Source organism: Hemitrygon akajei, chromosome 13, assembly GCF_048418815.1.
Source record: "Hemitrygon akajei chromosome 13, sHemAka1.3, whole genome shotgun sequence".
NCBI classification, from domain to species: Eukaryota; Metazoa; Chordata; class Chondrichthyes; order Myliobatiformes; family Dasyatidae; genus Hemitrygon; species Hemitrygon akajei.
In genome coordinates, this window is record NC_133136.1 from 6,559,996 (window position 1) to 6,580,200 (window position 20,205).

General features: G+C 43.6%; 1 protein-coding gene across 1 annotated transcript in view; it reads right to left on the reverse strand.

Annotated features, from left to right (window-relative positions):
- mex3c (mex-3 RNA binding family member C) overlaps window positions 1-14,666 on the reverse strand; it is a 45,803-nt gene extending 31,137 nt beyond the window's left edge. Inside the window, exon 1 of the mRNA XM_073064088.1 lies at window positions 14,102-14,666. Coding sequence (XP_072920189.1) covers window positions 14,102-14,516 — 415 coding nt within the window. The 5' untranslated portion in view covers window positions 14,517-14,666. The remainder of the gene's footprint in view (window positions 1-14,101) is intronic.
- Window positions 14,667-20,205: the final 5,539 nt, after the last annotated feature.

Sequence of the window (20,205 nt, forward strand, 5' to 3'; positions counted from 1 at the left end):
ACTCTAATAAAGATATCAGTTCCTCATCATTAATAGTATTCTGAGAGCTCAATAATAAATTAAAATAAAAATGGGAGAATTTGGGAAATCTTTATCAAACCCACTGGAAACCGTCAGAAAACACGTGGAAAGAGAAAACAGTTAACAATGTTAACTGTGTTAAATAATAACTCAGACTAGTTTGAGAATGCCCATTAATTTACAGCATAAACACAAAATTACTTCATTCATACAGCATGACCACATGCTAGCTCCCTAGATGACATTGTAAACCATTGGAAACCACCTGAAGAAAAGCTGAATCTCTTCAACCTACTGAAATGTTGAATGAGTGGTGTCAAAGTACACAAGTTAACTATGTAACCCCAAAAACAAAGGAAAGGGCTTTCACTGGAATACAAATTAAAAGGACAATCAGAAATAAATTTTCTGCAAATGCAACTTTTCAGAATTTTGACAAAAAAAAGACTGTTTAAGTAAAATATTCAAAGAAATAACTTCATCAAATATTCAGTAGGAAAATTAAGCACACTGTCAAAGTGGCATCAGAATACTTCAAAACAAAATAGACTTGTTCTTAGATAGGCTAAAATCTAGTTTAAAGTCCAGACTAAGAACACATCAGGCAAGAATAAAGGAGAGGCCATAAGGAACTCAACATAGTCTTAACACAAGAAACAGAACAATGCTGTCTCCATTTTCAATATTGCAAAGCCATCCGGGGTCTCTGCCTGAAACGTCAATTGTTAATTCATTTCCATAGATGCAGCCTGACCTATTGAGTTCCTCAGCATTTTGTGAGAGACTCTGGATTTCCAGCATCTGCAGAATCTCTTTGTTCATAGCAAAGCTACCATCTGGTTAAGAATGGCAAGATTTTCCTCCCACACGATGTGTGCTCAGCTGCAAAGCATTTCAAACAGATTGTTTTAAACTTTGCTATCTACAGGTCCAACAAAAAATTGCTAATAAAATTCCTGCTGAAAGGATACCAGCAATGTCAGTGATAATCACGATGATTCAGGATAATTTATTAACTATTTCCAATAATTATTTGAAGACTGGAAAGCGAGGGACCATTTTGTGTGCTTCAAACAAGAGGCATTTGGATCCCTTAGAATCAGAAACTTGAGACAACTGTCAAAATATGAACCGAATAAAGCAATTACATCAAAAATTCCATACATCAGCATTTCCTGGAGAGAATTTTTTTGGGGGTGTGGGTGGGGGGAGGGGAAAGAGAAAGAATTGTGCAGATAACAGAAAAAAAAAATCACACTTTAATCAAATGGTCACATACCATTTAATTTGACCAAATAACCTGATACTTAAAAGGAAATGCAATACAGCCCAAGCAGGTTAGGTGAATTAAACAATAACCCACTTCAGCCACATTAACAAAACTTCCAAATGCCAAAGTAATCACACTACTCTCAAAACAGTAACAACATAGTAATCTGTGCTCTGGTTATGTAATACTTAGAGCACTTAACAGTTAACTTTGCATTAGAGACAGTCCAAGGAGATCCAAGTGAATGACCTGAATGAGCGCAGCGCTATTACAGCTCAGGGTGTTGGTGTTCACAGATCAATTCCAGCGCATCTGTAGTTAGTTTGTACATCCTCCCATGAACACGTGGGTTTCCGCCAGACGCTCTGGTTTCCTCCCACAGTTCAAAGACACTCCACTTGGCAGGTTAACTGCTCTTTGTAAAATGTTGTGATTAGGCTAGGGTTAAATAGGTGGATTCCTGGGCTTCACAACTTGTTGGGCCAGAAGGGCCTTTTCCATGTCCTTATATCCCAAAAAATCTCTAAAGATATAGCTGGTATATTTGCAGATAACTCAAAAGGTAGGTAGGAAAGCACATTGAGACAATGATTATAGAGGAACTATAAAGGAAAGTGGATAAGTAAATGTGCAAATAAAATGAGGAACGTGTAAAACTGGCAAAAGAAAGTAAGGAGCATACTTCTAAACAAGATTGCACAGATCAAATATACAAAAGGATCTGACTGTCCCAGCACATCATCTGCAAAATCGGTATGCCGGCAATTAGGGAAGTTAGCAAAAGCAGGGAAATTATGCATCAGTAATGTAGGACCGGATGAAAGCTCATCCAGAGTACAGTGTACAAAATTGTTCTCTATTTAGAGCAGACTAAATTGCAGTTAGAGAATTCAGGGAAGGGTACGGCAAACATTAAAAAGACATCTGTATTAGTTGGTTCAGCTGATACAAAAATGAAAAAAATCTTGAGGTCCTGTTGAAATATATCCAAAGCCACTGTGGGAGGCAGGACTACAGGGGCCCTCAGCTGTTTAAATCTTTCCTGGCCATAGACGAGGCACCTGAATACTGAACGTAGCAAATATGGTAACGTTATTCAAAGGCAGCATCAATAAACCACCTCATTATACAGCTGTGAATCTAACATCACTGATAGGGTGTTTGAAGACAAAATTAATTTAACAATTAGAAAGGAAGAAATTAATCAAAAGAATAACATGCATTGATTCTGTCCACACAAACTTCAGTTAGAGACCTTTGACAAGGTTTCACATAAACCCATAGGATCTGAGACAAACTGTATCCAAAACCTGTTTGGAGATGGGAGATATGTGGTAATGGTTGCTCTGTATTACAGTCAGAATCAGGTCTAATATCACTGGCATATGTCTGAAATTTGTTGACTTTGTGGCAGCAGTACAATACGATACATGATAAATATAGAAAAACTGAATTACAGTAAATTATATATATTAAACAGTTAAATAAATATATAGTGTAAAAATAGAAATTAAAAATGTGAAATAGAGTTCATGGGTACAATGTCCATTCAGAAATTGGACGGCAGAGGGGAAGAAGCTGTTCCTGAATCGTCAAGTGTCTTCAGGCTTCTGTACCTCCTCCTTGATGGTAACAATGAGAACAAGGCATGACCTGGGTGGTAGGGGGCCCTTGATAATGGTCACCACCTCTTTGAGGCATGGATACTACAAAAGCTAGTGCCCACAATGGAACTAGGTTTACAACTTCCTGCAGCATGTTTCAATACTGTGCAGTAGCCCCATCCATACCAGACCGTGATGCAGCCAGTTAGAATGCTCTCCATGGTACACTGTCTTTGGAGACATACCAAATGTCTTGACGCTATGACTTTTTCTGTTTGATATATATAATAGTTTGGTTATGAATCTGGGTTGAATTAGTAACTTTGAGAACATGAAAATTGATGTTGTTGGTAGCAAGAAAGTGGTCTAAGGACACTGATGAATTGGTAAAATGGGCGAAATAACAGCAGATGGTAATTAATCCTGCTGGTGAGGTGATACATTTTGGGATGATAAGGTAGGACATACAGAATCAGGTTTATTATCTGACATATCTTATGAAATCTGTTGTTTTCCAGCAACACAGTGCAAAGAAAAGGAATAGTGTGTTAATGTTCATGGGTTCATGAACCGCTCAGACATCTTATGGCAAAGGGGAAGAAGCTGTTCCTAAATTGTTGAGTGTTGATCTTCAGAATTTACAACTACTTTTTTTTTTAAAAAAGTGGTATAATCCATTTAAAGCAGACAAGGAATATTTCCCTCAAACCCGTGGCAAATATGACTATATGATATATATATATATATATACAATATCTGAAATACATCTTATGGAAATGTTTGTTTGATGATGAACTTCAATAAAAAAATAAATTACAAAAAAAAGTTACGAGTCTAGAACTTTTCCCAAAAGGGCACTAGAAGCCAAGGTTTTTGAATACAGTGCCTATAAAATATATTTACTCCCCCCTCCCTGGAAGTTCTCATGTTTTATTGATTTACAACATTGCATCACAGTGGATTTAATTTGGCTTTTGGCACTGATCAACACAAAGATTCTTGCATCATAGTGTAAACAGATCTCTACAAAATGATCTAAATAAACTACAAATATAAAACACAAAATAATTGATTGTGAATGTATTCACCCGCTTTAATGGCACACCAAATCATCACTGGTGAAGCCAACTGGTTTTAGAAGTCATATAATTAGTTAAATGGAGATCACCTGTGCGCAGTCAAGGTGTTAGAAATTAACTGTTGTAAAAATACTCCTGGAAGGTCCAACTGCTGGCAAGTCAATATCCTGGCAAAAACTATACAATGAAGACAAAAGAACATCTCAAGCAACTCCGTGAAAAAGTTATGAAAAGATGGATACAAGAAAATCTCCAAGTCACTGAATATCCCTTGGAGAAGCAGTTAAGTCAATTATCAAGAAATGGAAAGAATATGGCACAGTTGTAAATCTGCCCAGAGCAGGCCATCCTCAAAAACTGAGTGACCATGCAAGAAGGGGACTAGTGAGGGAGGCCACCAAGAGACCTATGACAACTCTGGAGGAGTTACAAGCTTCAGTTGCTGAGATGGGAGAGACTGTGCATACAACAACTGTTGCCCAGGTGCTTCATCAGTTGCAGATTTTATGGGAGAGTGGCAAAGAGAAAGCCACTGTTGGGAAAATAACTCGCATGAAATCTCAGCTAGTTTGCCAGAAGGCATGTGGGAGACTCTGAAGTCAGCAGGAAGAAGGTTCGATGGTCTGATGAAACCAAAATTGAGCTTTTTGGCCATCAAACTAAACACTATGTTTGGCACAAGTCAAACACCGCAGATAATCAAAAACACACCATCCTTACCGTGAAGCATGGTGTTGGCTACATTATGCTGTGGGGATGCTTCACTGAAGCAGGCCCTGGAAGGCTTGTGAAGGTAGAGGGTAAAATGAATGCAGCAAAATACAGGGAAATCCTAGAGGAAAACTGATGCAGTCTTCAAGAGAACTGCAACTTGGGAGAAGATCTGTTTTCCAGCAAGACAATGACTCCAAGCATAAAGCCAAAGCTACACAGGAATGGCTTAAAAACAAAGTTAATGTCCTAGAGTAGCCAAGTCAGAGTCCAGACCTCAACTCAATTGACTGGGAGAATCAGAATGGTACTGGACCCCAAGAAAGGGAGTTTGTGGAGTGCCTCCGAGATGGATTCTTAGAACAGCTGGTACTGGAGCCTACCAGGGAGAAGGCAATTCTAGATTTAGTGTTGTGCAATGAACTGGATTTGATCAGGGACCTCGAGGTAAAGGAACCATTAGGAGGTAGTGACCATAATATGATATGTTTTAGCCTACAATTTGAGAAGAAGGGAAAATCGGATGTGTCAGTATTACAGTTGAACAAATGGAACTATGGAGCTATGAGGGAGGAGTTGGCCAAAGTTCAATGGAACAATACCCTAGCAGGGAAGACAGTGGAACAACAATGGCAGGTATTTCTGGGAATAATGCAGAAGGTGCAGGATCGGTTCATTCCAAAGAGGAAGAACGATCCTAAGGGGAGTAAGGGGCAGCCGTGGCTGATGAGGGAAGTAAAGGGCAGTATAAAAATAAAAGAGAAGTATAACATAGCAAAGATGAGCGGGAAACCGGAGGACTGGGAAGCTTTTAAAGAGCAACAGAAGATAACAAAAAAGGCAATACACCAAGAAAAAAAATGAGGTATGAAGGTAAACTAGCTAAGAATATAAAGGAGGATAGTAAAAGCTTCTTTAGGTATGTGAATAGCAAAAAAATAGTTAAGACCAAAATTGGGACATTGAAGACAGAATCGGGTGAATTTATTATGGGGAACAAGGAAATGGCAGACAAGTTGAACAGGTACTTTGGATCTGTCTTCACTAGGGAAGACACAATCTCCCAGATGTAATAGTGGCCAAAGGAACTAGGGTAAAGGATGAACTGAAGGAAATTTATATTAGGCAAGAAACGGTGTTGGATAGACTGTTGAGTCTGAAGGCTGATAAGTCCCCGGGACCTGATGGTCTGCATCCCAGGGTACTTAAAGAGGTGGCTCTAGAATTCGTGGATGCATTGGTAATCATTTTCCAATGTTCTATAGATTCAGGAACAGTTCCTGCTGATTGGAGGGTGGCTAATGTTGTCCCACTTTTCAAGAAAGGAGGGAGAGAGAAAACAGGGAATTATAGACCGGTTAGCCTGACGTCAGTGGTGGGAAAGATGCTGGAGTCAATTATAAAAGAGGAAATTACGACACATTTGGATAGCAGTAGAAGGATCAGTCCGAGTCAGCATGGATTTATGATGGGAAAATCATGCTTGACTAATCTTCTGGAGTTTTTTTGAGGATGTAACTATGAAAATGGACAAGGGAGAGCCAGTGGATTCAGTGTACCTGGACTTCCAGAAAGCTTTTGATAAAGTCCCACGTAGGAGATTAGTGGGCAAAATTAGGGCACATGGTATTGGAGGCAGAGTACTGACATGGATTGAAAATTGGCTGGCTGACAGGAAACAGTAGCGATTAACGGGTCCCTTTCGGAATGGCAGGATGTGACCAGTGGGGTATCGCAAGGTTCGGTGCTGGGACCGCAGCTGTTTACAATATACATTAATGATTTGGATGAAGGGATTAAAAGTAACATTAGCAAATTTGCCGATGACACAAAGCTGGGTGGCAGTGTGAAATGTCAGGAGGATGTTATGAGAATGCAGGGTGACTTGGACAAGTTGGGTGAGTGGGCAAATGTATGGCAGATGCAGTTTAATGTGGATAAATGTGAGGTTATCCACTTTGGTGGCAAGAACAGGAAGGCAGATTACTAGCTAAATGCAGTCAAGTTAGGAAAAGGGGAAGTACAACGAGATCTAGGTGTTCTTGTACATCAGTCAATGAAAGCAAGCATGCAGGTACAGCAGGCAGTGAAGAAAGCTAATGGCATGCTGGCCTTTATAACAAGAGGAATTGAGTATAGGAGTAAAGAGGTCCTTCTGCAGCTGTACAGGGCCCTGGTGAGACCCCACCTGGAGTATTGTGTACAGTTTTGGTCTCCAAATTTGAGGAAGGACATTCTTGCTATTGAGGGAGTGCAGCGTAGGTTCACAAGGTTAATTCCCGGAATGGCAGGGCTGTCATATGTTGAAAGTTTGGAGCGACTGGGCTTGTATACACTGGAATTTAGAAGGATGAGAGGGGATCTGATTGAAACATATAAGATTATTAAGGGATTGGACACGCTGGAGGCAGGAAGCATGTTCCCGCTGATGGGTGAGTCCAGAACTAGAGGCCACAGTTTAAGAATAAGGGGTAGGCCATTTAGAACAGAGATGCAGAAAAACTTTTTCACCCAGAGAGTGGTGGATATGTGGAATGCTCTGCCCCAGAAGGCAGTGGAGGCCAAGTCTCTGGATGCATTCAAGAGAGAGTTAGATAGAGCTCTTATAGATAGTGGGGTCAAGGGATATGGGGAGAGGGCAGGAACAGGGTACTGATTGTGTATGATCAGCCATGATCACAGTGAATGGTGGTGCTGGCTAGAAGGGCCGAATGGCCTACTCCTGCACCTACTGTCTATTGTTATCCAAGTAACTATTCAAACTTCTCTAAAATGTTGTAATCAAATTTGCATCTACCACTTCTATTGGCAATTCAGTCCACACTCTCACCATCCTGAGTGAAGGAGATTACCCCCCCCCCCCCATGTTCTCCTTAAACTGATCACTCTTAACCTCTTTTTGTCTCACCCAACCTTAGTGGCATTTACTCTACTTATACCTCTCAATTTCGTTTACCTCATTCTCCTACACTCTAGGGACTAAATTTCAAACCTATTCAACCTTTCCCTATAACTTAGGACCACAGCAGTGTAAAACAGTTTACAAGCACCTCAAGGAAAAGTATAGCCATACAATTGTTGACAATCGTGTGCTCTCCACTTTAAACTAATGCTTTAAGTGGGTTTAATCGAGCCTTACAACACAAAGCTTCACCTTCTAAAAAGAACTTCAAGCACCAACTATGGCTGAATTGTTTCATTCTCATCTCAAATATAAAGCAGGATACTAAATGTTTCTATATAAAGAGTAAAAGGGAGATGAGAACTAACATTGGACTATTGGAAAATGATGTTGGTGAGGTAGTAATGGGGGACAAAGAAATAGCAGATGAACTGAATAAGTACTTTACATCAGCCTTCACTATGGAAGACACTAGCAGTGTGCCAGAGACCCGTAAGTGTCAGGGAGGAGTGAGCGCTATTGTTATTACAAAGGAAAACGTGCCAGGCAAACTCAAAGGTCTTAAGGTGGTTAAGTCACCTGGACCTAATGGACTACGTCCCAGAGTCCTGAGAGAGGTTGCTGAAAAGATAGCAGATGCGTTGGTCATGATCTTTCAGGAATCACTTGATTCTGGCATGGTCCCAGAGGGCTGGAAGATTGCAAAGGTTACTCCACTCTTTAAGGAGGAAGGAAGGCAAAATAAAGGAAATTATAGGCCAGTCCTCAGTGGTCAGGAAGGTGTTGGAGTCTATTATTAAGGATGAGGTTTTGGGGTACTTGGAGACAAATGATAAGTCAACCTCAGCACTGTTTCTGTAAAGACAAATCTTGCCTAACAAATCTGTTATGAGTTCTTAATAGGGTGGACAAAGGAGAGGCAGTGGATGTCATTTACTTAGATTTTCAGAATGCATTTAATAAGGTGCCTCACAAGAGGCTGCTGAATAAAATCGTATGGCGTTACAGGAAAGGTACTGACATGGACAGAGGAATGGCTGACAGGCAAGAGGCAGAGGGTGGTTAAGGTTGGCTGCCTATGACTAGTGGTGTTCATCAGGGGTCAGTATTGGGACCGCTACCTTTCATATCATTTGCTGATGATTTGGATAATGGAATTGATGGCTTTGTGGCAAAGTTTGCAGATGATACAAAGATAGGTGGAGGGGTAGGTAGTGCTGAGGAAGCAATGCGATTGCAGCTGGACTTAGACAAATTGGAAGAATGGGCAATAAAAGTGGCAGATGGAATACAGTGCTGGGAAATGTACAATAATGCCTTTTGATGAAAGAAACAATAGTGTGGACTATTATCTAAATTGGGAGAAGGTTCAAACATCAAAGGAGCAGAGAGGAGTGTTGGGCAGCTTTGGGCCTATACTCACCAGAACTTATAAGAATGCGGGGGGGTGGGGGGGGTGCAGGGGGAGAATCTCATGTATCACCTGGACAATACACTGCACAGGACCAAAAGAAGCAACCTTTTAGAACAGAGGTAAGGAAGAATTTTTTATCCAGGGAGTAGTGAATCTGTGGAATGCTCTGCCACAGACACAGTACAGTGGAAGTCAAGTCTGTGGGTATATTTAAGGCAGAAGTTGATAGTTTCCCCGATCAGTCAGGGCATCAAAGGTTATAACAAGAAGGCAGGTGTATGGGGTCAAGTGACACAAGGCTCCTCCTGTACCTCATTCCTGATGCTAGTAATGAGGAGTGGGCATGGCCTGGATGGCTGGGGACCTTGATGATTGATGCTGCTTTCCTGTGAAAGCGCTCCATGTATATGTGCTCAATGGTGGGGAAGTATTTACCTGCGATAATCTGGGCTGTGTCCACTAATAGCAGAAGGGCAGTGGTTAACAAATGAAGAGCTACACAGAAAATGTCCAAATACCGTAGAGTCGACCCACAGTGTCATATAAAGCTGCCATAAAAGTACAATGGTAAAACACAAAATTAAATACAGTTCTTTTTCTACTATCTGTAGTTTGATGCAGTTTTTGCAGGATAGAATGCAGCAAAAACTCTTCCTACGTGATACTGAAAACTCTATTTCATAGTCAATCCTGGAAACTTATAACACCATCACATTATTGCACTGCATCGAAAGATCAAATTTGGGTCAAACATCCAGTGCAGTGAGAATAAGCACCAACACATTTAAACTCAAAAGCACCTTCTACTCTTGTCAGGGGAACATAAACATCCCCAGCCACGACTTATTAGTTCTCTTTAAGAGTCAGCAAAATCATTTGGGATAGTACAGTACACTTACACCCCAAAGAACACCACAAAGCAAAAAGCAGTGCTATTCCTACATAACTGACCCTCATTTTGTATATTACTGTTTTGATGTTAAATTATTTAGTGATGTTTGATTCTGAAATGTATTATATAACTGAAAGTGTCATTCATCCCTCAACTGTATAGCCACAAAAGCATCTCTTACATCCATTAATATCCAAATTAAACTGAAGATGACCCAAAAACTGACTCAAAAATATTTAAGGTAACAGATCAATAATTCTTTCAAAAAAGCAATACCATCTTTTCCAGCATTCTCTTATTTTGTCAGTAAGAAAGTTGAACAAGCAATGTTTTTTTTATTTCTTAGACACTGAATATAAATTCATGATTTACTAAATTATGCTCAGGCAAAGCTTAAGTTAACTGCCATCGATGGTCCCAGGCCCAGCTGTGAAAGGAGAGTTGGCTTGGGGCCAGCAAACCTATCCCATTTTAAAAAAAGTAGAGCTGCAGAAACGCCGATGACCTCATCCCTGGGAGAGACGGTTACACTAAGATGAGCTATACCTGAAGACATTGTAAAAGACTGGCCCAGGACAGAGGACTGTGGCGAGCTACTTTCGGCAGCCTATGTCTCAGTAGGGGCAATGGGCTTATGCAAGTTTAAAGTTGTTTCACTTAATCTGCTTATCAGCAAAAGGGGGAAAATACCACAGATCATTTTCTCTCTAATCAGCACATCATCAATTAATTCTGCCTTCCCACCCAGACCGAAATTAGCAAAGATAAACTGATAGAATCACTTTCTTAAAGGACTCTTGTTAACCAAGTTAGAAACTAATTTATTCGCTTCTGTACAATTTAAATGCAAATTTCAAACCAAAGCTCTAAGATGTTTTCCTTTTAATTTGGCAGTATCTCAGAAATTGAATTGAGCTGTTGCCAAACACAAAATACATTCCAAAGCTAATAGGCTGAAAAGATGTTTGAGTTAAAATGTGATGATAGGGCTTACTAACAGTTGAATTTTCAGATCATACAATCTTGTACACCAAGAACCAGTCAACCAAACTTCCGAGCTTACATCAAATGTTCAAGGAAGCAAGTGCCATTTTATTTCAGAAATCCTGCAACTTCACTGTGGTAAATTCCATTCGTTCTATTGTGTAAAATAAGGGACCAAGAACCTTTAATCCGAAGAGTAATGACTCTGATGCAATTTTCAAAATGTATATTAACCATTGGTAAAAAATTTCAATTTTCTCTTCCTGAAGCACAGTGGAGAATCACAGGAGATCTACAAGGAATTATATTATAATCTGCTTATTCAGCATGCTGGTGCTGGGGAATGAATCTTCAACCAATTTGGTCCGTCTAAATCAAATGTTGTTTCTTTAACTGAAAACTGTCTTACAGAACTATTATTTATTATCTTAAAGTTGACAGCTTATGATTAACAAATAACAATAATTCTCAAGTGTGCTTAAAATAAAACTATAGACTATGCTTGCTGTTGCTCGCGTGCAGAGGGGTGAGAGGACTATGGGGTTCCTATGTTTATCTGTCTTTCATTTTTTTGGGGTGTGCTTTTTGTGGATGCCTGAAGACAAGTATGTATTCTGTATACATCCTTGGATAATAAGCAGAACCATTTAACCATTAAAGCATGAAATGACTTGCAATATACAAAGCTGCAGAATGTGCCAAAGAACTCAACTAATCAAGTACTTTTGAATGGTTATCATTATCAAATATATAGTAGTAATGAGTAAAGTATTATAAGGTTAGGTTGATCAAACTAGGTCATTTTTCTTTAGAGGGAAAGAAGATGAGGTGACTTGATGTACAGAAATGATAGATCAAGTAGACGGCCAGAGACTGTTTCCCAGGGCAGAAATGGCCAATACAAGGGGATTAGAGGAAGTACAGAGGGTGGCAAGTTGTTTACACTGAAAGTGGTGAATGCATGGACCACTGTGTGGTGGTAGGGGCAGATACATTATGGACATTTAAGAGAATCAAGAAAGGCAGATGGATGATAGAAAAATGGAAGATTATGCAAGAGAAAATGGTTAAATTGATCTTGGAGTAGATTAATTCTTCACAGGCTGAAAAGCATGTACGGTGCCATAATGTTTGCAGTTCTATGTTTAAGTCTGCAACATCAGTTGGATAAATACAAGACAAATTAAGCTGATACTGGATTAATCAACTGATTGGTTTTCATTCCCATGGAGTCTTTTTGGTACAGGGGAAGATAACACTATGCCTCACATGTACAGCAGAAATCATCCAGTGTTGCCTTGTGAAGTTGTTCTCCTTACTTTGTGCTACTACCTCTGGAGAATTCAGAATCTGCATCTCTAAAGCTGAGACTTTAAATTGTTTATTGATAAACTGGTTTATAATAGCATGAGTCATTAATATGGTTCCCTGATGCTGGAGCCTGTCTGTATGAGGTGACAGGAGGATGAAAGGGTGGGAAAGGGGCTTGTTTTGCATTTGTTGTTTCCTGTGTTGTTCTGCTGAACATTGTGGGCATGCAATGTTGGCACTGCCACACTTGTGAACTGCCCTAGTACATCCTTGTTGGGTGTGTGAGCTCTCAACACAAACAATGCATTTCACTCTATGTTTCCACGTACACTGGATGAATACCATGATTCTGAAGAAAAAATATGACTGGAAGGAGAAATTGATGTTGGGAGGGAGGGTAGGGGGAGAGGGTGGATGGGGCGTGAAAGGGGGGGACACCGGCGTGGGGAGGGGGCGAGAAGGGGGGGACCGGCGTGGGGAGGGGGTGAAGGAGGGGGGACAGGGAAGGGGAGACCGGTGCGGGGGGGGGGGCAGGAAAGGGGGGACCGGTGCGGGGGGGGGGGGCAGGAAAGGGGGGACTGGTGCGGGGGGGGGGGAGGAAAGGGGGGGACCGGTGGGGGGGGGGGCAGGAAAGGGGGGACCGGTGCGGGGGGGGGGCAGGAAAGGGGGGACCGGTGCGGGGGGGGGGCAGGAAAGGGGGGACCGGTGCGGGGGGGGCAGGAAAGGGGGGACCGATGTGAGGGGGTGCGAAGGGGGGGACCTGGGAAGGGGAGACTGGGAAGGGGGGACCGGTGTGGGGGGGCAGGAAAGGGGGGACCGGTTTGGGGGGGGGGGCAGGAAAGGGGGGACCGATGTGAGGGGGTGCGAAGGGGGGGACCTGGGAAGGGGAGACTGGGAAGGGGGGGGACTGGGAAGGGGGGACCGGTGCGGGGGGGGCAGGAAAGGGGGGACCGGTGCGGGGGGGGGCAGGAAAGGGGGGACCGGTGCGGGGGGGGGCAGGAAAGGGGGGACCGGTGCGGGGGGGGGCAGGAAAGGGGGGACCGGTGCGGGGGGGGCAGGAAAGGGGGGGACCGGTGCGGGGGGGGCAGGAAAGGGGGGACCGGTGCGGGGGGGGGCAGGAAAGGGGGGACCGATGTGAGGGGGTGCGAAGGGGGGGACCTGGGAAGGGGAGACTGGGAAAGGGGGGGGGGACTGGGAAGGGGGGACCGGTGTGGGGGGGCAGGAAAGGGGGACCGGTTGGGGGGGGTGCGAAGGGGGGGACCGGTGTGGGGGACCGGTGTGGGGGGTGCGAAGGGGGGGAGACCAGTGCGGGGGGGGCAGGAATGAGGGGACCGGTGTGGGGGGTGCGAAGGAGGGGACCTGGGAAGGGGAGACTGGGAAAGGGGGGGGGGGGACTGGGAAGGGGGGACCGGTGTGGGGGGGCAGGAAAGGGGGGACCGGTTGGGGGGGGTGCGAAGGGGGGGACCGGTGTGGGGGGTGCGAAGGGGGGGAGACCAGTGCGGGGGGGGCAGGAATGAGGGGACCGGTGTGGGGGGTGCGAAGGAGGGGACCTGGGAAGGGGAGACTGGGAAAGGGGGGGGGGGACTGGGAAGGGGGGACCGGTGTGGGGGGGCAGGAAAGGGGGGACCGGTTGGGGGGGGTGCGAAGGGGGGGACCGGTGTGGGGGGTGCGAAGGGGGGGAGACCAGTGCGGGGGGGCAGAAATGAGGGGACCGGTGTGGGGGGTGCGGAGGGGACCGGGAAGGGGGGACCGGTGTGGGGGGGTGCGAAGGAGGGGACCGGGAAGGGGGGACCGGTGTGGGGGGGTGCGAAGGGGGGGACCGGTTGGGGGGGACCAGTGCGGGGGGGGGGGCGGGAAGGAGACGGGGCGGTGTAGGGGTCCCTACTTTACTTTCCTCGCCTGTAGTCACTCACCCTGCCTACCGACGATCTCGGCGACGTGCTCGGAGCTGGGCACGGGCACACACTCGGTCATGTTGACGCTCTTCTTCCTGGGCAGCGGCTGCTGTTGCGGCGGCTGGACCTGCTCGGCGTCGAATAGAGCCAGGACGGAGGAAACGAGAGGGAGGCCGCCGGGGCAAGGGGCCGCTCCTTGCGGCGGGAGGAGCGGCCCGACCCCGGGCCCAGACACCGAAACGCCGCCGGCCCCGGCCGACGACGGCAGGGGCGGTGAAGGCGGGGAGTCGGAGTCCGGGCCCCGGCGGTGCTGAGCGGAAGGAGGTGGCGAGTCCGGGAGGCCGAACACGGAGAGTTGTTCCATGGCGATGTGGAGCGGCCTGGAGTCGCCGTCGTCCCGCTCCACCTCTGTAAACACTGTACTACTCGGCATTGTATAACACTAACAGCACAAGATTATCATTAAATATTTTTCTCATTAAATAATAAACCTCTTCTTTTTTAAAAAAATATTTTTTCTCTACAAAAGCGCCAGCGCCCCTGAATTAATTCTTTTGTTCTTTCACTCCATCGTCGGAAGGTCCATAGCCCCGCCCCCTTATCGAAGGAAGCGTACATTCTGATTGGCTCCGTTCTCGTGGAGTCACGCCCGTTTCCAATCAAGCCCGCGACTGACGCGCGGATCTCAGCGCAAATTGGATGGATGAGCTGTCACTCATGTACTGGTGTCCCGCCTTGCCACCCTGTACTCTCCGAGGCGGCGGGATGGCGTCACGCCGACCCGTTCCGAGGCTTCGTGTTGGCTGTTTTAAATACAATAGGCGAGAGCCCTCTTCTCATTGTTCTCTGTATCTCCCAACCAGGCCGTCCTAGGGCAAAAAGTTAAACGAAAACAATGCCGGTGGTGGCGGTTCTACTGAATGGTCTATCTCTATTCATGATGGCTAAGGCAAGGTCACGCCCTGTTCCCGCCATCAGAGATGGTGGGTGAATGAGTGAGTTGGTTGGTTAGTTGGTTACCAGTGAGTGGGTTGGTTTGCTAGTTAGTTGCTTGGTGATTGGGTGACTAGGTTGGTTGGTGATTGACTGAGCTGGTCAGTTAGTTGGTTGTTTGGGTACTTGGTGTGTGTTTGAGTGATTTGGCTGGTTGATTGACCCTAAGACCACAAGACACAGGAGCAGGATTAGGGTATTTGGCCCATTGAGTCTGCGCTGCCATTCAGTCATGGCTGATCCTTTGTTTTCTTTCTCCTCAACCCCATTCTCCCACCTTCTCGCCATAACCATAACATTCTCCCCATGGCATAATTCTTGATGCCATGTCCAATCAAGAACTTATCAATCTCTGCCTTAAATACACTCAACAACCTGACCTCCACAGCTGCATGTGGCAACAAATTCACCACCCTCTTGCTAAAGAAATTTTTCCACATCTGTTTTGAATAAATGCCTTCTATCCTGAGGCTGTGTCCTCTTGTCCTAGACTCTCCTACCATGGGGAAACATCCTTTCCACATCTACTCTGTCTAGGCCTTTCAACATTCAAAAGTTTTCAATGAGATTCCCCCCATTCTTCTAAACTCCAGTGAATACAGATCCAGAGCCATCAAACATTCCTTGTATGAAACTTTTCATTCCTGGACTCATCCTTGTGAACCTCCTCTGGACCCTCTTCAATGCCAGTATATCTCTTCTGAGATGAGGAGCCCAAAACTGTACACAATACTCAAGGTGCGGCCTCACCAGAACCTTATAAAGCCTCAACATCGTATTCCTGCTCTTGTATTCTAGACCTTTTGAAATGAATGCCAGCATTGTATTTGCCTTCCTCACCACCAACCCAACCTGCAAGTTAACCTGTAGGGTGTTCTGCACAAGGGCTTCCAAGTCCCTTTGCATCTTAGATTTTTGGATTTTCTCCCTGTTTAGAAAATAGTCTGTACATTTTTTTCTACTACCAAAGTGCATGACTATACATTTTCAAACATTGTATTTCATTTGCCACTTTCATGCCCATTCTCCTGTCTTAAGTCTTCCTGCATCCTACCTGTTTCCTTAACACTACCTACCCCTCCACCAATCTTCATATCATCTGCAAACTTGGCAACAAAGCCATCTATTTCATCATCTATATCATTTATATACAGCGTCAAAAGATGTGGTTCCAACACCAACCCCTATGGAACACCACTAGTCACTGGCAGCCACCCAGACAGGGATCCTTTTATTCCCACTTGCTACCTCCTACCAATCAGCCAATGCTCTAACCATGTTAGTAACTTTCCTGTAATGCCATGGGCTCTCAACTTGGTAAGCAGCCTCATGTGTGGCACCTTGTCAAAGGCCTTCTGAAAGTCCAAATGTACAACATCCACTGTATCCCCTTTATTTATCCTACTTGTAATCTCCTCAAAGAACTCCAACAGGTCTTCCAGGCAAAATTTTCCCTTAAGGAAACCATGCTGACTTTGTCCTATCTTGTCCTGTGTCACCAAGTACTCATCAACTTCTCCTTAACAGTTGACTCTAACATCTTCCCAACCACTGAGGTCAGGCTAACTGGTCTATAATTTCTTCTGCTGCCTTCCTCCTTTCTTAAAGAGTGGAATGATATTTGCAATTTTCCAGTCCTCTGGCACCACACTAGAGTCCACTGATTTTCGGAAGATAATTTCTAAAGCTGCCACTATCTCTACCGCTACCTCTTTCAGAACCCTAGGGTGCAGTTCATCTGGTCCAGGTGACATGTACTTTTAGATCTTTCAGCTTTTTGAGCACCTTCTCCCTTGTATTAGTAACTGCACCCACTTCTCTTTCTTCACACACTAAACATCTGCTAGTGAAGACTGTTGCAAGATACTCATTTAGTTCATCTGCCATCTCCTTGTCCCCCATTATTAATTCTCCTGCCTCATTTTCTAGCAGTCATATATCTACACTCATCACTCTCTTATTTTTCTACATACCTGAAAAAGCTTTTACTATCCACTTTGATATTATTTGCTAGCTTGCTTTGATATTTCATCTTTTCCATTCTAACAATTCTTTTAGTTGCTCTCTGTAGGTTTTTAAAAACTTCCCACTAATTTTTGCTTTGTTGTATGCCCTCTCTTTTAATTTTACATTAGCTTTGATTCCCTTGTCAACCGCGGTTGTACTGTTTTGCCATTTGAGTATTTCTTCACTTTTGGAATACACATGTTCTGCACCTTCCTCATTTTCCCCAGAAATGCACGCTATTGCTGCTCTGCTGACATCCCTGCCAGCAGCTCCTTCCAATTTACTTTGTGGCCAGTTTACTTTGATTGATTGGTGATTGAGTAAATTGGTTGGCGGATGGTGTTTGCATTGTTGATTGGTGGGTGATTGAGTGAGTTGGCTGGTGGGGTTGAGTTGTTCATGGTGGGTGATTAAGTTGTTTGTTTGTTTGCTTGGTTAGTTGGTGGTTGGTGCATGGCTTGAAATCGTATTCCCTTGGAAGGTAGGTATAAGCAAACCCGAAAAGATAGCAAAACACTACAAATGCAAAAATAAAGTGTAATTTAGTTTCACAGCGAATTCCTTACCATGAAGTAGGTACGAATGGTAGAACCATACAGTTCTCTCTCGGACAATTGAGTTTGATCGACATTGTCAGAATCAGATTTATTATCATTGATGTATTATGTGAAATGTGTTGCTTTGGTGCATCAGTGTAAAGACGAAAGATCTAAAAATTACAAAAATAAATAGTGCAAAATAAAAAGAATACTGAAGTGCTGTTGTTGGGTTCTTGAACCTTTCAGGATTTTTTTTGTCTAAGACCTTCACATTATACTTTATAAATGCTGTTCCATATTCTTCAAACACCAATAGATTGATTCTGTTTACATTATTGCTTAAGGCAGTAAAATTCAGATCACAGTTGGATATTTAGAATATATATTTGGTTAAGTACATAAATGGGAGATGTTTAGGAGGATTTCGTTCAAATGCAGACAACTGGAGTTAATTTGGTGGGCACCATGATCAGCTTGGTTGAGTTGAACTGAAGGTCCAGTCTCTGAGGTGTTCTCCATGACTTTATATTGTAAAATGTAGGATTGAGGTTGCATTTAAAGAGTCTCGATCCAAAGTAACTTTTTACTCTTCCATAAGATGCTGCCTGACCCGCTGAGCGCCTCCAGCATCTTGTTTGATGAAAGAGTAAAGATTAGCTTTATTTGCCACATGTTCATCAAAGTTTAAAGAAAATTTATTATTGAAGTATGTGGATGTCACCATTTACCACCCTGAGATTCATTTTCTTGTGGGAATTCACAGTAAATACAAAGAAACACAACAGAAAGATGGACAACTAATGTACAAAAGACAGGAAACTGCACTTACAAAAAGAAAGTAATATTAAATTACTACTGAGAACATGAGTTGTTGAGTCCCTGAGAGTGAAATGTGTCATTTGTATCAAAGACCAAAACGGTATGAATACGTGCTGGGAGCAGCCTGCAAGTTACTGTGCTTCCGACTCTAACATAGCATGCGAGCAACTTTAACCTGTATGTCTTTGGACTGAGGGAGGAAACCCATGCATCAATGGGAAGAACGGACACACTCCTTACAGCGTTGGAATTGAATCCTGAACACTGGATCTGCTACACTACCAGATTCAGATTTATCACTTGTGTATTGAAACGTACAGTGAAAATGTGTCATTTGTGTTAACAACCAACACACGCAAGGATGTGCTCAGGGCAGCCCGCATGGTCCAGCAGCAACATAGCATTCCCACTGTGCTTAGCAGAACAACACAGAACACAGCAAAATAGAATATGCCAAGTCTCAAAACAACCACAGCAAAACGAGCCCCATTCCTCCCTCCCACCCACCCACTCAATCACACACAATCCCTTCCAAGCTGCTATGAACAGGAAAATGTTAATGTTTAGATCATCTATTTTAATAATATCACAGGACAGCAAATTTTCTCGGAAGTGTTGCTTCCTCAGATTTTTTTTGCTTAATGATGGATCTCTTGAAGCTGAATGCAAATATAATTTCAGTCTACTTGTATCATGTTGGAATTTGTAGAAATAAGAGGTGAACTTTTATTGAATATAATATGTTTATCTGCATAATGGTGCTGACACTTTGCAATAGTTCAACTAAGCTAAAGCATTAAGCATGTATGCCTGTACACCTGCTTGTTAATGCAAATATCTAATCAGCCAATCGTGTAGCAGCAACTCAGTGCATAAAAGCATGCAGACATGGTCAAGAGTTTCAGATGTTGTTCAGACTAAACATCAGAATGGGAAAGAAATGTGATCTAAGTGACTTTGACTGGAATGATTGTTGGTGCTAGACAAGGTGGCTTAAGTATCTCAGAAACTGCTGATCTCCTGGGACTTTCATGCACAGCAGTCTCCAGAGTGGATGGAGAATAGTGTGAAAAACAAAAAAAAAATCAACTGGCAGTTCTGTGGGTGAAAATGCCTTGTTAATGAGAGAGGTCAGAGGAGCATGGCTAGACTGGTTCAAGCTGACAGGAAGCAACAGTAACTTGTTACAATGATAGTTTGCAGAAGAGCATCTCTTGACATTGAAAATGTAAGGTGTTTCCTGGGCATTGATGGTATAAGATGCCACAGACCTGTTTCCCTTGTTTGGTGGTGAGACACGCTACGCAGCCTCGGTTGTAGTGAGGGCTAGGTCTCAAGCCAGGGGTTTGCCTGCTGCGGCAGTCCAGGTGAGAAGATACCAGAGGTGGTGTAGCGTGGCGTCTGACCTTCTTTGGAGGTTGGGCTCTCCTGTCATTGTTGTGTTCTGGTGCTCAATCATTGGAATCACAGGCTAGATTGCCAGGAGCTGTACCAACAAATTGCAGGACACGTCGATCAGGGTCTTGGACTATATATGTGTTTATTTGTGTGTCTATGTTTTCTTTTGCTTGCTATTTTGAATGTGCTGTGATTGTTTTGCACCTTGGCCCCAGAGGAATGCTGTTTTGTTTGGCTGTATCCATGTATGGTTGAATGATAATTGAACAATTTCATTTCATTTGTTTTGATTTTGAATGCAAAACAAATTGGACCTTGAAGTGGGTGGGTTACATCAGCAGAAGACCATGAATATACAGTCAGTGG